Source organism: Pongo abelii, chromosome 2 (genome assembly GCF_028885655.2).
Source record: "Pongo abelii isolate AG06213 chromosome 2, NHGRI_mPonAbe1-v2.0_pri, whole genome shotgun sequence".
NCBI classification, from domain to species: Eukaryota; Metazoa; Chordata; class Mammalia; order Primates; family Hominidae; genus Pongo; species Pongo abelii.
The window spans coordinates 140,600,370-140,614,189 of NC_085928.1; the positions used below are offsets into that span (position 1 = coordinate 140,600,370).

General features: G+C 34.9%; 1 protein-coding gene across 41 annotated transcripts in view; it reads left to right on the plus strand.

The window, feature by feature from the left end:
• Nucleotides 1-13,820, plus strand: part of NEK11 (NIMA related kinase 11) — a 329,806-nt gene that overhangs the window by 105,767 nt on the left and 210,219 nt on the right. For 34 of the 41 annotated variants that reach the window (XM_054552609.2, XM_063722193.1, XM_054552608.2 and 31 more), the window contains 2 exons: nucleotides 9,093-9,157; nucleotides 10,189-10,315. The exons of the other annotated variants lie outside the window; for them this stretch is intronic. In XM_054552609.2, coding sequence (XP_054408584.2) covers nucleotides 9,093-9,157; nucleotides 10,189-10,315 — 192 coding nt within the window. The remainder of the gene's footprint in view (nucleotides 1-9,092; nucleotides 9,158-10,188; nucleotides 10,316-13,820) is intronic. 41 annotated transcript variants of the gene reach the window in all.

Here is a 13,820-nt window from a genome sequence, read left to right on the forward strand (position 1 = left end):
TTTCTTTGGAATGTTTTACTTACTCCAAAGTTACAGCACCAAGTCTTCTGGTGGGCTCCTTAGCTCACTATTCCAAATCCTAAACCTGTTGTCTCTTTGACTTCCTAGAATCAATAGCTGTAGAAACCAAGTGATCACCTTAAGACACTCTTAATTGCAAATAACAGAAGCAGATTAAACAGTAGAGAAGATTTATTACCTTGCCTAACATGAAGTCTCCAAAGTGAGTTGTTCTAGAGCTGATTAACTTGGGTGGCTGAGCAGTATTCTCTGGGGTTCTAGTTCTTTCTCTTTATTCCACCATTCTCAGTGTGTTTGGCTTTTGTAGTGAGACTTGTCCTCTTGTGGTTGCTGGGTTGGCTGTAACACGACCACGTATCCCGCCTTCACACAACAGTAACCAAACTCCAGAAAAGGTAAAAGGGACATATGGCATGTCACTCCCCCCTTTTTTTGTCTTTTATAAGAGTAGGGAAATATTTCCTACAAGATTCCAGCAGACTTCCCTTATATCTCATTGATGTTAGAAAAATTTCAAAAAACATGGAAGAGACAAAAGATATTAGTGGATATTTTTCCATTGCAGTGCTGGACTTAACTTTCTATTATCTGGGCTACTTCATAACTCTGTGGAGGCAGAGGCACACTTGAATATTTTTGTCCAGCAGAGATGCAAATAATTTCTGTCCAGTAGAACAGATATCCCCGGTGATGATGGTTTATGGCCTTGTTGGGCATTAACCAGTTTTGTATCTAACTCAGCAATCGTATCCCCCTGCCACATTCACCCCTACACCCCCCACTTCCTTTACCTAATGGGTCTGAGGAGGGCTGAGCCTCCCCAGAGGCTCATGGGGTTCTGGGAGTCAAGGGAGAAGAGGAGGAGAATGGTTATTGGGTAGGTATTTCACAGTTCCTGCCACACCAAGAGAACCCCAAGAGTGGGCATAGAGCAAGTCAGATTTCATTTAACACAGTTAGTAAATACTGTTGTTCTCTTTTTAAATCAGTAAGAAGTCAGCAACATACTCATGTACATCATAGGTCTAGATATTGTGGGAATGTAAGAAGGCAGTAGAAAATAGTTATTAAATAGCAAAGTTTTTATAGATAAACAGACCTACGTGAGAATAGTGGTTTATAGAGTCAAAGAGACCTCAGTTTGAACCAATAGGCTATACAACATTGGGCAAGTTATTTGGCCTTTCTAGGCCTTGATTTCCTCATCTCCAGATTGGGCATAATAGTAAAAAAATAGTAGTATAGTGCTTAGGATGATAGCATCTGGGGTTATGGACCTCAAGATGAAGTGGCCTAGTGTTGCATTGCCTAGTTTTGCTCTTCTCTTTTCTCTCTATTCTTAGAAACATACTTATTCCTCTCTAATCCGCTAAAGGGTTAAAGAGGCTAAAGATTATTTGAATTAGGGGAAATTCTCACTATCATATCCAATTCTTCACTTTATATGCTGATTTTATAGGCCTGGTTGAGTTTCTGCCAATTTGTGTCCTATAAAGTAAACTATATGATCTTTATGAGTGACTTTTCTTTAAAATGTTCTTAATCAGAATTTACTTAGTCAGAATAAAGCTGGATGGTTAAGGCCTGAACACTTTACAAAGGTAACATTATTACACTTGTATTATTATTAATTCTAGTGGTAAAAATTATTTTTATAATTGATATTTCTGGTTTTAATTAATAATAGTAATATTAATTTGGTGGGCATGTACCTGAGAATGATCATTTACTGAGAGAGATGTTTCCTTATGACCAGGTGAATGTCTTTATTGGTAGTTATTTACAATTATAAATAATTCTTTAGTAAAGTGACAGTGGTTAGGTTTCCCTTCTGCCATCTCTTACAGTTGCTGATGTACTTAAAATATCTCTCTAACCTGAGTGTAAGCATTATGAGATACATAGCCTTGTCTTATGAATCTTTATATCTGTCACATTATGTAGTACAGCACATAACACCTAGTTGGCACTCAATAATTGTTTTTTGGATTAATGAATGAGTCCCACTAGATAGTGTTCATCTTTGTACCAAGGATAGTGTTTTAAAAACCAACATGCATTTATTGAGCATCTCCTGTGAGTAAAGAACTGTGAAGAGGAAGAGATGATATTAATAGAAATGTGGCTCAAGCATTTGCTAAGGCTGCCAGAAGCATTGGTAGGGCCAGATCTTGAACTCTCTAGCAAGCCACATATAGGACTGTAGACTCTATTCTGGAAGGAGTGCAGAGCCATTGAAGGACTTAAGTTGGTGTTTCTGACCTAAGGCTCAAGAATACTGCTCCCAGACTGGGTTCTCCTATTTAAGCAGGGGGACAGATACACTGCAGTCAATTTCTCCTTAAAGACTTTGACTCCAATTGTGTCCTTCTTTTCTATTATTTTTATTCAGGATTTCAGTTCTACTTCCTTTATGTACCCCACAAATTATTAATTAGTGCTACCATTACTATTGGTTTATAAGCCAAAACTAGTTTAGATTTCCCCACTTTTATCAATCTCTTGGTTCATCACTTCTTCTTCCACCCCATGTCTTCCTTCTGTGGTCATTTTTTTTCCTCCCTAAAACAAATCCTTAAGTTATGTGAATGATAAACACTCAGTTTCTTTGCTTGTTTGTTTGAAAATGTTTTTATTTTTTCCTCATCCTTTTATAACAGTTTAGCTACTATTTCAGCTAAATATGTATTATTATTTAGCTATTATTAAAAATGAAATTCCAGATTGACAGATATTTTATCTGACGTTTTGAAAATATTATCTCACTGTCTTCTGGATTCTGTTATTGATGTTAAGAAGTCACTTTCCATCTAACAGACATTCTTATTAAGGTAATATCTTTTCTTTCAGTTGATTCTCAACATCTTCTCTTTGTCCTTGGTGTTTTCCAATATTACAGTGTTATGTCTACTTGTGGATTTTTGTTTTAAATTCTGCTTGGGATTTGTTTTGCTTCTGAACTTGTGAATTCATGAAAACTTCTAAATTCTGAAAATACCTCATCATTCTCTCTTTGAATTTTGCTTCTTCCCCATTCTCCTTTCACAATGCTTAAAGATGTATGTTAGACCATCACATTCTGTTCTTCATTGCTATGCACTCCTTCTAGGAATCCATTTATATATATATATATTAGAACTTGAAGCCTGTATTTCAGATGTCTCTTATACTCTTTTTTATGTTTTCTTTTTCTTTCTTTCTTTTTTTTTTGAGGCAGAGTCTCACTCTTGTTGCCCAGGCTGGAGTGCAGTGGTGTGATCTTGGTTCACCGCAACCTCCGCCTCCCATGTTCAAGCAATTATCCTGCCTCAGCCTCCTGAGTAACTGGAATTACCAGTGCCTGCCACCACGCCCAGCTAATTTTTGTACTTTTGGCAGAGATGGGGCTTCGTCATGTTGGCCAGGCTGGTCTTGAACTCCTGACCTCAGGTGATCCACCCACCTCGGCCTCCGAAAGAGCTGGGATTACAGGTGTGAGCCACTGTGCCTAGCCTTTTCTATGTTTTTAATCTTTTTTTCTTTTTGAGCCTCAGTTGAAATATTTTTCACTAACCATTATTCCACTTTCTAAATCCTCTCTTCTGCTGTGTCTAATTTGATTTCAAACATATGCACTAAATTCTTAATTTTAGTAAAATTTTGTTTCAGTTTTAAAATTTCCATTTGATTCCTAGAAAATATATATATATTTTCTATGTATATATATTTACTATATAGAAAAAATATATATATGCACTCCTTCTAGTGCATATAAAAAAATATATTTTTTTCTATATAGAAAATATATAGAATCTAGCTCTCTATTGAAATTCTCCATTGTGTCAATTATTTTCTTGAGCATATAATCACAGTTATTTTCAAGTCCTTATCCAATAATTTCAATAGGTGGATCGCTTGTGTATTTGTTTCTTTATCTCTTTTTTTCTTTTGGTTTTTAATCATTTGGTCTTGTCTTTTGGCATGCCTGGTAGTTTTTGAGTGAATGCTGAACAATATGTGTGAAATATTGAGAGATGTTAGATGATATTATCTTTCTCTGGAAAGTATTTATTTATTTTTCTCTGCCTGACAGTTATATTTAGGGCAGATCACCTTGATCTAATGAGGAACTGAAATAGTTTAACTGTAGGCTGTAGGCTTTTGGAGGGTTGGTCTATTTTTAGTTTGCCTTTATTTCTATGAAGAAGTTTTTCAGAGCTTTCAGCTGAAGGCTTTAGTTTTTTACTAAGATACCTCTTCCTTTGTGGACCCGGAAATCCAAGTTTATTGAATCTACTCAAAGCTCTGATTAAAAATTTAAAATAAACTTTATTTTTTAAAGCAATTTTAGGTTCACAGCAAAACTGAGTGGAAGGTACAGAGATTTCCCTTATACCCCCTGCTCCCACACATACATTGCCTCCCCTGTTAACAGCATTGCTACCAGTCATACATTTGTTATAACAGATGAACCTACATTGACAGGTCATTATCATCAAAGTCTATAGTTTACATTAGGGTTCATTCTTAGTGCTATACATTCTTTGAGTTTGGGCACATGTGTGACATGTACCCATCATTTTAGTATCATAAAGTTATTGCATGGCCCTAAAAATTCTCTGTGCTCTCCTTACTCATTCTTCCCTCCCTCTTAAACCCTGGCAACCACTTATCTTTTTGTTGTCTCCATAGTTCAACATTTTCCAGATTGTCATATAGCTGGAATCATATATAGATTTCTCAGACTGACTTCTTTCACTTAGTAGTATGCATTTAAGTTTCCTCCATGTCTTTTCATGCCTTAATAGCTCATATCTTCTTAGCACTAAATAATATTCTATTGTGTGAATGTACCATGGTTTATTTAACCATTCACCTACTGAAGGACACTTTTGTTGTTTTCAAGTTTTGGCAATTATGAATAAAGCTGCTATAAACACCATTGTGCAGGTTTTTGTGTCGACATAGTTTTTAATTCATTTGAATAAATACCAAGGAACATGATTGCCAGATTATGTGGTAAGCATTTGTATCATTTTGTAAGAAACTGCCAAACTGTCTTCCAAAGTGGCTGAACCATTTTGTATTCCCACTAGCAGCGAATGAGAGTTTCTGTTATTCCAAATCCTTGTGAGCATTTGGTGTTGTCAGTGTCTGGATTTGGGCCATTCTAATAGGTGTGTAGTGGTACTTCATTGTTGTTTTAATTTGCATTTCTCTGATGACATATGATGACATATGATGTGGAACATCTTTTCAGGTTTATTTGCCTTTTGTATATCATCTCTGGTTAGGTGTCTGTTAAGGTCTTTGGCCCATTTTAAAACCAGATTATTTTCTTATTGTTGAGTTTTAATAGTTCTTTGCATATTTTGGATAACAGTCTTTTTTTTTTTTTTTTTTTGAGACTGAGTCTCGCTCTGTCACGCAGGCTGGAGTACAGTGTCGCAATCTTGGCTCACTGCAAGCTCCACCTCCCGGGTTCATGCCATTCTCCCGCCTCAGCCTCCCAAGTAGCTGGGATTACAGGCACCCACCACCACGCCCGGCTAATTTTATTTTTGTATTTTTAGTAGAGACAGGGTTTCGCCACATTAGCCAGGATGGTCTCGATCTCCTGACCTTGTGATCTGCCTGCCTCAGCCTCCCAAAGTGCTGGGATTACAGGCATGAGCCACTGCACCCGGCCAACAGTCTTTTATCAGATATGTCTTTTGCAAATATTTTCTCCCAGTCTATGGCTTATCTTTTTATTCCTTGACAGTGTTTTCTTACAGAGCAGAAATTTTTTACTTTAATAAAGTCTAGCTTCTCAATTCTTTCATGGATTGTGACTTTGGTGTTATATTTAAAAAGTTATCACCAAACATAAAATCATCTAGATTTTATCACATATTATTTCCTAGCAGTTTTATAGTTTTACATTTTACATTTTTTAGGCCTATGATTCATTTTTGAGTTAATTTTTGCAAAGGCTGTAAGGTCTGTGTCTAGATTCATCTATTGTATATGAATGCCCAGTTGTTCCAGTACCATTTGTTGAAACGACTGTGTTCCATTGCATTGCCTTTGCTTCTTTGTCAAAGATCAGTTGACTGTATTCATGCAGTTTTATTTCTGAGCTCTCTATTCTGTTTTACTGATTTTTTTTCTCTCCAATACTGTACTGTCTTAATTACTGTACTTTATAGAAAGTCTTGACATCAGGTAGTATCAGTCCTCCAACATTGTTGTTCTCCCTCAAAAGACCCAATATTATGGGTCTTTTGCCTTTCCATACAAATTTTAGAATCTGTTTATCAATGTCTACAAAGTAACTTCCTGGGATTTTGATTGGGGTTACATTGCATCTATTGATCAATTTGGAAAGAATCCATATCTTGACAATATTGAGTCTACTTATCCATGAACATGGATTATTTTTCCATTTATTTAGTTCTTCTTTGATTTTTTTTCATTACAGTTGTGTAGCTTTCCTCATATAGATCTTGTACATATTTTATTAGATTTATACCTAAGTGTTTCATTTCAGGGGTACTCATGTAAATATATTTTGATACAAATGTCAAATTCTACTTGTTCATTGCTGGTATATAGGAAAGCAATTGATTTTTGTATATCAACCTTGTATTCTTCAACACTGCAGAATTAATTACTTGTTAATTCCAGGAGGTTTTTTTAATTGATTCGTTTGGATTTTCTACTTAGCTGATCATGTCATCTGTGAACAGAGAGAGTTTGTTTTTTCCTTTCCCATCTCTATTCCTTTTACACTTCCTTTTCTTGTTTTACTTAATTAGCTAGGACTTTCAGTATAATGTTGAAAATAAATGATTAGAGGGGACATTTTTCCCTTGTTCCTGATATCAGCAGAAAAACTTCAGGGTTCTCATTGTAAAGTGTGATGTTAGCTGTAGGTTTGTTGTAAATATTCCCTATTTCTAGTTTATAAGAGTTATTGTCATGAATGGGTATTGGATTTTGTCAATTGTTTTTTCTGCATCTATTGATTTTTTCATGTGATTTTTCTTCTTTATTCTGTTGATGTAATGGATTACATTAATTGACTTTCAAGTGTTAAAGCAGCCTTGCATACCTAGTATAAATCCCACTTGGTTGTGGTGTATAATTCTCTTGACACAATGTTGGATATATATATGTATATTTTTTAGACAACAACTCGCTCTGTCACCCAGGCTGGAGTGCGGTGGGGTGATCTCAGCTCACTGCTACCTCTGTCTCCCGGGTTCAAGCAATTCTCCTGCCACAGCCTCACAAGTTGCTGGGGTTACAGGCCCCTGCCACCATGCCCAACTAACTTTTGTATTTTTAGTAGAGACAGAGTTTCACCATGTTGGCCAGGCTGGTCTCGAACTCCTGACCCCAGGTGATCCACCCACCTCGGCCTCCCGAAGTGCTTGGACCACAGGAATGAGCCGCCACACCTGGCCTACAATGTTGGATTTGATTTGCTAATATTTCATTGAGAATTTTTTCATCTACATTCATCAGAGATACTGGTTTTTAGTTTTCTTTTCTTGTAATGTCTTTGTTTGGTTTTAATATTAGGATGATGCTGACATCTTAAAATGAGTTAGGGAGTATTTCCTCTGCTTTTATTTTCTGAAAGAGATTATAGATATTTGGTGTAATTTCTTCCTTAAATATTTGGTAGAATTTGCCAGTGAACCCATCTGGGCCTGGTGTTTTTTATTTGGAAACTTATTAATTATTGATTGAATTTATTTAATGAAGGTGGGCCTATGTGATTGTCTGCTTCTTCTTGTATGATTTTTGGCAGCTTGTGTCTTTGAAGGAATTGGTTCTTTTAATCTAGGTTATCAAATTTGTGGTTATAGATTGTTAATAGTATTTTTTTTATTCTTTTAATGTCCACGGAATCTGTAGTGACACCCTCTCTTTCATTTTTTATTTAAATAGTTTTTGTCTTCTATCTTTTTATTTTACTTAGGCTGACTAGAGGCTAGTTGATTTTATTTCTTTTCAAAGAACCAGCTTTTATTTTTATTGATATTCTCTATTGGTTTCTTGTTTTCAATTTTATTATTTCTGCTGTAATATTTCTCTTTACTTTGGATTTAATATGCTTTTCTTTTCTAGTTTTCTATGGTGGAAGCTCAGATAACTGATTTTAGATCTTTCTTTTTTTTCTAATATATACATTCAGTGCTATAAATTTCCCACTAAGCACTGCTTTTGCTATATTGCACAAATTTTGATGAAGTGTGTTTTCATTTTCATTTAGTTCAAAGTATTTTAAAATTTCTCTTGAGATTTCTTCTTCATTGTTTAGAAGTGTGTGGTTTTATATTCACATATTTTGGGATTTTCCAGTTATCTTTCTGTCATTAATTTCTAGTTTGATTCCATTTTGATGTGAGAGCAGAAATGGTATGATTTCTCTTCTTTCAAATTTGTTAATGTTTTATGGCCTAGAATGACTTTCAGTTTCTTTTTGAATAATTCACAGGGATTTTTTTTTCATTTTTATATGAGCTCAACTGTGCATATATGAAGATACTTGTATACTTTATTCAGCATTTTAGTTTTTTTATGTAAAGATTTTCAAGTTTTCTAGTTCTTCATAATTCCATAAAATAAAGGTCTTAACTGACATAATTTACATTACTTATAGTCAGATTTAATAAATGTTACCTATTCTTAAATATCATCAACAAAGTTATTATTTTCACAAGTATACAAAACTTGGACATTTGGGTAATAATAGATTACAAACTGGTCTATCAATTGAGGATATGGTTACTGGATATAGTACTATGTAGATTATGCTACAAAAACATAATAAAATAAAGCCTATTGAAATAGTTGAAAGCATATCACCCTTCTCCAAACTACATGTTCCCCAACCTTTAAAATCTTTATTTTAAAACTTTTGTTTCCTCAGGGAAACTGGAAAGTGTTGTGGCTTTGTAGCTTTTAAACATTGAAAGATATATCTATGGGAGTATATATTTATGTATAAATCACATGCAACAATATATATTATTTACATGGGGATTTAAAAACCTTATATTCTGCATGAAGTTGTATATCTTTTTTGCCTTTTGTAGGAGGATACTTCATCGAGACTTAAAGTCAAAGAATATATTTCTGAAAAATAATCTACTTAAAATTGGTAAGATTTTAAAAAGTATGAATTTCAAAAACACAAAACAGTATACTCTAGATATTATCATATCCAATTGAAGTAAATGGTACATGGAAGTGTTAGAATAATCATTGGTTTATTTAAATTTCTCAAATTTTTAAGTACGTGTGCTGCTGAAACGAACACTAAATTTCTCAGGTTTCTTACCTGATGGGCCCAACAAAACCTATTTTTTTTGTTACTGAGTATCTGATATAAATTGAGGTATACAAATTTACCGCATATTTGATAGATTTTTCAAATATACTTTGAGTTCCCTGTTTCATGCCAGGCACTTTACAAGTTATTAGGGTCATTTTACTGGTTTGATTAGTTACTCCAGGTTTCTCATTTATATTATTTCATCACAAGCAATAAGTGGTTATAGATAATTAAAATGTTGATATAATGGCTTTATTAACCTTTAGTTCTTCAGAACTGTACCTCTCCTCATAACAGCTAATGGATCATCTAATCATCATATAGGGTGTTCTTGGGGAAGGAAGGAAGGAAGGAAGGAATAAAAGCGCGCAAGTAGTTAGGCAAGTATTAAAAAACTGATAGATTCAAATTTTTATAGTCATGTTCTTAAATAGTCTCAGATCTTTTCTTTAAAACGCTCTGTTATTGTAAATTTAAGAACAAATTCTTCTCCCCTCAGGTGAAATTGTATATCATCTTATTCAGTTTTTCCAAAATCATTCTGTTTGCCATTATTCAGACTTGAAATAGCTTTTTATATCAAATTATCTAGTTTCCCATAATTCCAGAAATAAATAATTTTAGCTTACATAATTCACTTTCCTGGCTCAAAGTCTTCCTTCTCCTATAAAACTTATGTTTTTGAAGCTATTTACCAGCGTTGTATAATTTAAGATATATTACTTTTCTTTCCTGTTAAAATGCTATGAACCATTGCATAATAAAATGGTCAAATTAGCCACTCATTCAGTTGTTAATTTCCAGGGCTAATTTTTCATTGGCTTAAAGTATTCATAAAAATTAATTATTATTTCAAGGAGATTTTGGAGTTTCTCGACTCCTAATGGGATCCTGTGACCTGGCCACAACTTTAACTGGAACTCCCCATTATATGAGTCCTGAGGCTCTGAAACACCAAGGCTATGACACAAAGTCGGACATCTGGTGAGTGGGCTAGTGGGCTAGACTCTTCATCTGCTTCCCTAAAAGAATGGTACATTTTGTCTTTCAGCTCATTTACTTACTGCATACATTCACTTTATCCCTTTGACGTGAATATTTCTGTGACCAGAGTAAAAGAAGGTCTTTTGCATTTAGAACTTGATATATTTCATTAAACTAGTTTCAAAAATTCTCTTTATTCATTGATAATTGGTTGGTTTTGGATTTTTGGTTCCTGAATCACAAGGGAAAGTTCTTAATGTACCATAAGCATTAAATTTTAATACATTTCTGTTAACCTATTAAATAAAGTATTTGTAACCCTAAGTACTGTGCTTATTCTATTTTAAGGTTAACTTCAGTCTCTGTGGGGAATGTACAGCTTTTCTATATATTTTGTCTTTTTGTTACTTTTAAGAATTTTACTAAAGATATTGGCTTTAAGGATAAACTTTTTTTTTTCTTTGAAATGGAGTCTTGCTGTGTCGCCCAGGCTGGAGTGCAGTGGCGTGATCTCAGCTCACTGCAACCTCCACCTCTTGGGTTCAAGCGATTCTCCCGCCTCAGCCTCCCTAGTAGCTGGGACTACAGGCTCCCACCACCATGCCCGGCTAATTTTTTGTATTTTTAGTAGAGACGGGTTTCACTGTGTTAGCCAGAATGGTCTCGGTCTCCTGACCTCATGATCTGCCTGCCTCAGCCTCCCAAAGTGCTGGGATTACAGGTGTGAGCCACTGCGCCCAGACTAGGATAAACTAAATTTTAAAATTTCTGGATTTTCAGTGACAGATGCATCTGAGATGTCTCAGTTTCTCTGAGCTCTTATATTAAAGGAATTTCTCCTTCCTTGTTATGGAACTAGCTGAAATCTCACTGCAGAAGCCATGTGGAAAATTGTATTCAGTATGTTCTAGTGTAAGCAATAGATCCTATTTCTTGTCCTTAGAAGAGGAATCTTATATACCTTTCTGCTTGTTAAGGATTGAAAGAATAATCTAGCTGAGGGTTTGTTAATTAAGTAAATAATTACTGTATGCAAATCAACATAAATAGTTCTGAGCTTTCAAAGACAAGCAGTGTAAAAGATGCGCTCACTTCACTCTTCTAAAGAAGACAAAGTAGAAAATTACTTTTTCTCTGGTTAGGGAAAAGTGAATCACAACAGGGGATATTGCTTAGGATTTTCACAAGGGTCATTATCTGTTCCTTGTTCTCGTGCCTACCAAATGGGAGAGAACATTGTCAAGATTAGGTCTGGGTATGGCAATTCCCCACAAATCCTGTCCTTTCAATTCAGTCTTGCAATTGTTCATTTCTAAATTATTCATGGGTTTTTTTGTCATTGGCTTACTTCTGCCATGGAGGTCTTTTCCAACTCACCTATCATCTTCTCTCTTCTTTCCTTCTAACCCCCTTAACTACCACATCCAAAAGAAAAAGAAAACCCAAACCAAACAAAGCCAAACATCACAAAGGTAAGTATAGAGGAATAACTAATGAGTTCCTTTAAATTTTGCTTTATTGAACATCTACTATTTGCCCAAGACTGTGTAACATCCCTTCGGTATAAAGCAAAAGTGATAGGATTCCTACCTATCAGGAGAAATCTTGCTTCTTTTGGAGTCCCTTTCTCTAGTTTGAGAAATCAATTTCGGGCTTTGCTTCAGATTGAATTTCAATTATGTACCTAAATATCTCTTTACATTTAATTTTAAAAATTAATATTATGGACATTTTAAAATAGATTCAAATATATATCTTTATAGTTTAAGGTTATATGGTATATCAGGAAGATGTTATGTCATCTGAATTAAGAGTAAATTAATTTACAAAGCCTATCATTTAAGTTTTGGGAATTATATGTAACAAACCTGGCTCCTTTTGACAGGCATCTATATCTGCTTTCCAGTTCAGATGAATATCTCCTAGAAAACGAAAGCAACAGAACCCACAGAGAGGAAAGGAAAACATAGAATATTTGTCTCAGTTATGTCAGTGTTATTTCTTCTTAAAAAATTGCTCCTACTATTACATGGAGAATTATGGGATATCAGACAGTATTGCTGTACTTTAGGATTACAAAACTAACTGACTCAAGAAAAAAAAACCAGCCAAAACCTCCAAAATATACAAAGCAGAAGGATTTTAATGTGTTTCTCTGAGCATTAGGTTAGCTCTCCTTGCAGAGATTAACTTTTCAGCAAGTACAAGCTTAGGATTCATCATCATCCTGACCCTAAATAACCACCTTATTATGGATTTAGTAATTACCTTGGTTGTATCAGAATCAAAGTGGGCTTATCTGGTAATGAAATTTCTATTGCCAAACCTAAAATGGAAAGAATAAGAGAGAACTATTAATTATAGTGTCAGATACATACGTGTGATGAGTAATCTTTAGTAGACACTCTTAGAAAAATTAGATTGAATGAGGTTGAGAATCTGTCTCTCAATCTCGGTGTGTAGCATCTGTTTATTGTGGAATTTTTTTTTGGGATTGGAAACACTTATGAATAATGGACAGGTGTTTTGTTTTAGCACTAATAGCTGTACATATTATATTTATAATGCTTAAAGGAGAATTTGCTTAAAGGAGAATTGGCCTAATACTAATTATGTTTTCATCTGTTAATGTTTGCCCATATGTAACATTATCTTCATTCTGCAATCTGTTAAACTTTTCTGGCTTCATTTATTTATAGCATTCAGTACAGGAAGTCCTTCTCCTAAAAGTGGGTTAGGTTCCAAAAGTTTATAAAGTTATTTGCAAAGTTAGGATAATTAGGTTTACTGAGGACAATGCTTTGATCACAGCTGATTTGTATAAGCAATTGTTGAATACTCTTATACCCACAAGAGAAATACAGATATGAATTGAGTTCCTAGGCCAGCTCATTAAATTGATTTAAACTATGAATATTTACAGTATGTTATTTTGGTAGGAGAAACAAATAAAGGACAATATTATTTGAATAATGGTACTGCAATTAGACAGAAAGAAAACAATATTTCACTGTTGGTCTTATTTACTTTGTGGTGAGAAGCCAACCAGATGGCTCTTTGATCTTGTAGCCCCCATATTCTTTGGGTGATTTAAGTAAAGGGAACAGTGGTGGGAATAGTGGCAACATCCAGAGTGTACTGTGAAGCTCTCAGGGTTTTTCTCAGAAATTTGGTGTGGAGGTTGGTTGGGTGGGGCACAGAGAAGGAATCTAGTTCATGCCCAACATTGGACTCAGGCTTTCGTGATCTTGGGGCAGAAGTGTCAGGCAAGGATTAGCTGTGAGTAGAAGAAAACAGAGAAGAACCAGCACCTGCCTGACCTGCCAGGATCAAGAAAGTATCCTCACGGAAGAACATTTCCCGGGTGGACAGGGAAGGGATGAGGACAACAGCCTATTTTTTTTGAGAAATACAGTCCAACTTCCAGCATTTCCTGTAACTAAAATGGGGCCATCTAGTAGCTGGCAGCCAACAGCTTCATCAGCTCCCTCTTGGTGAAGAAAGC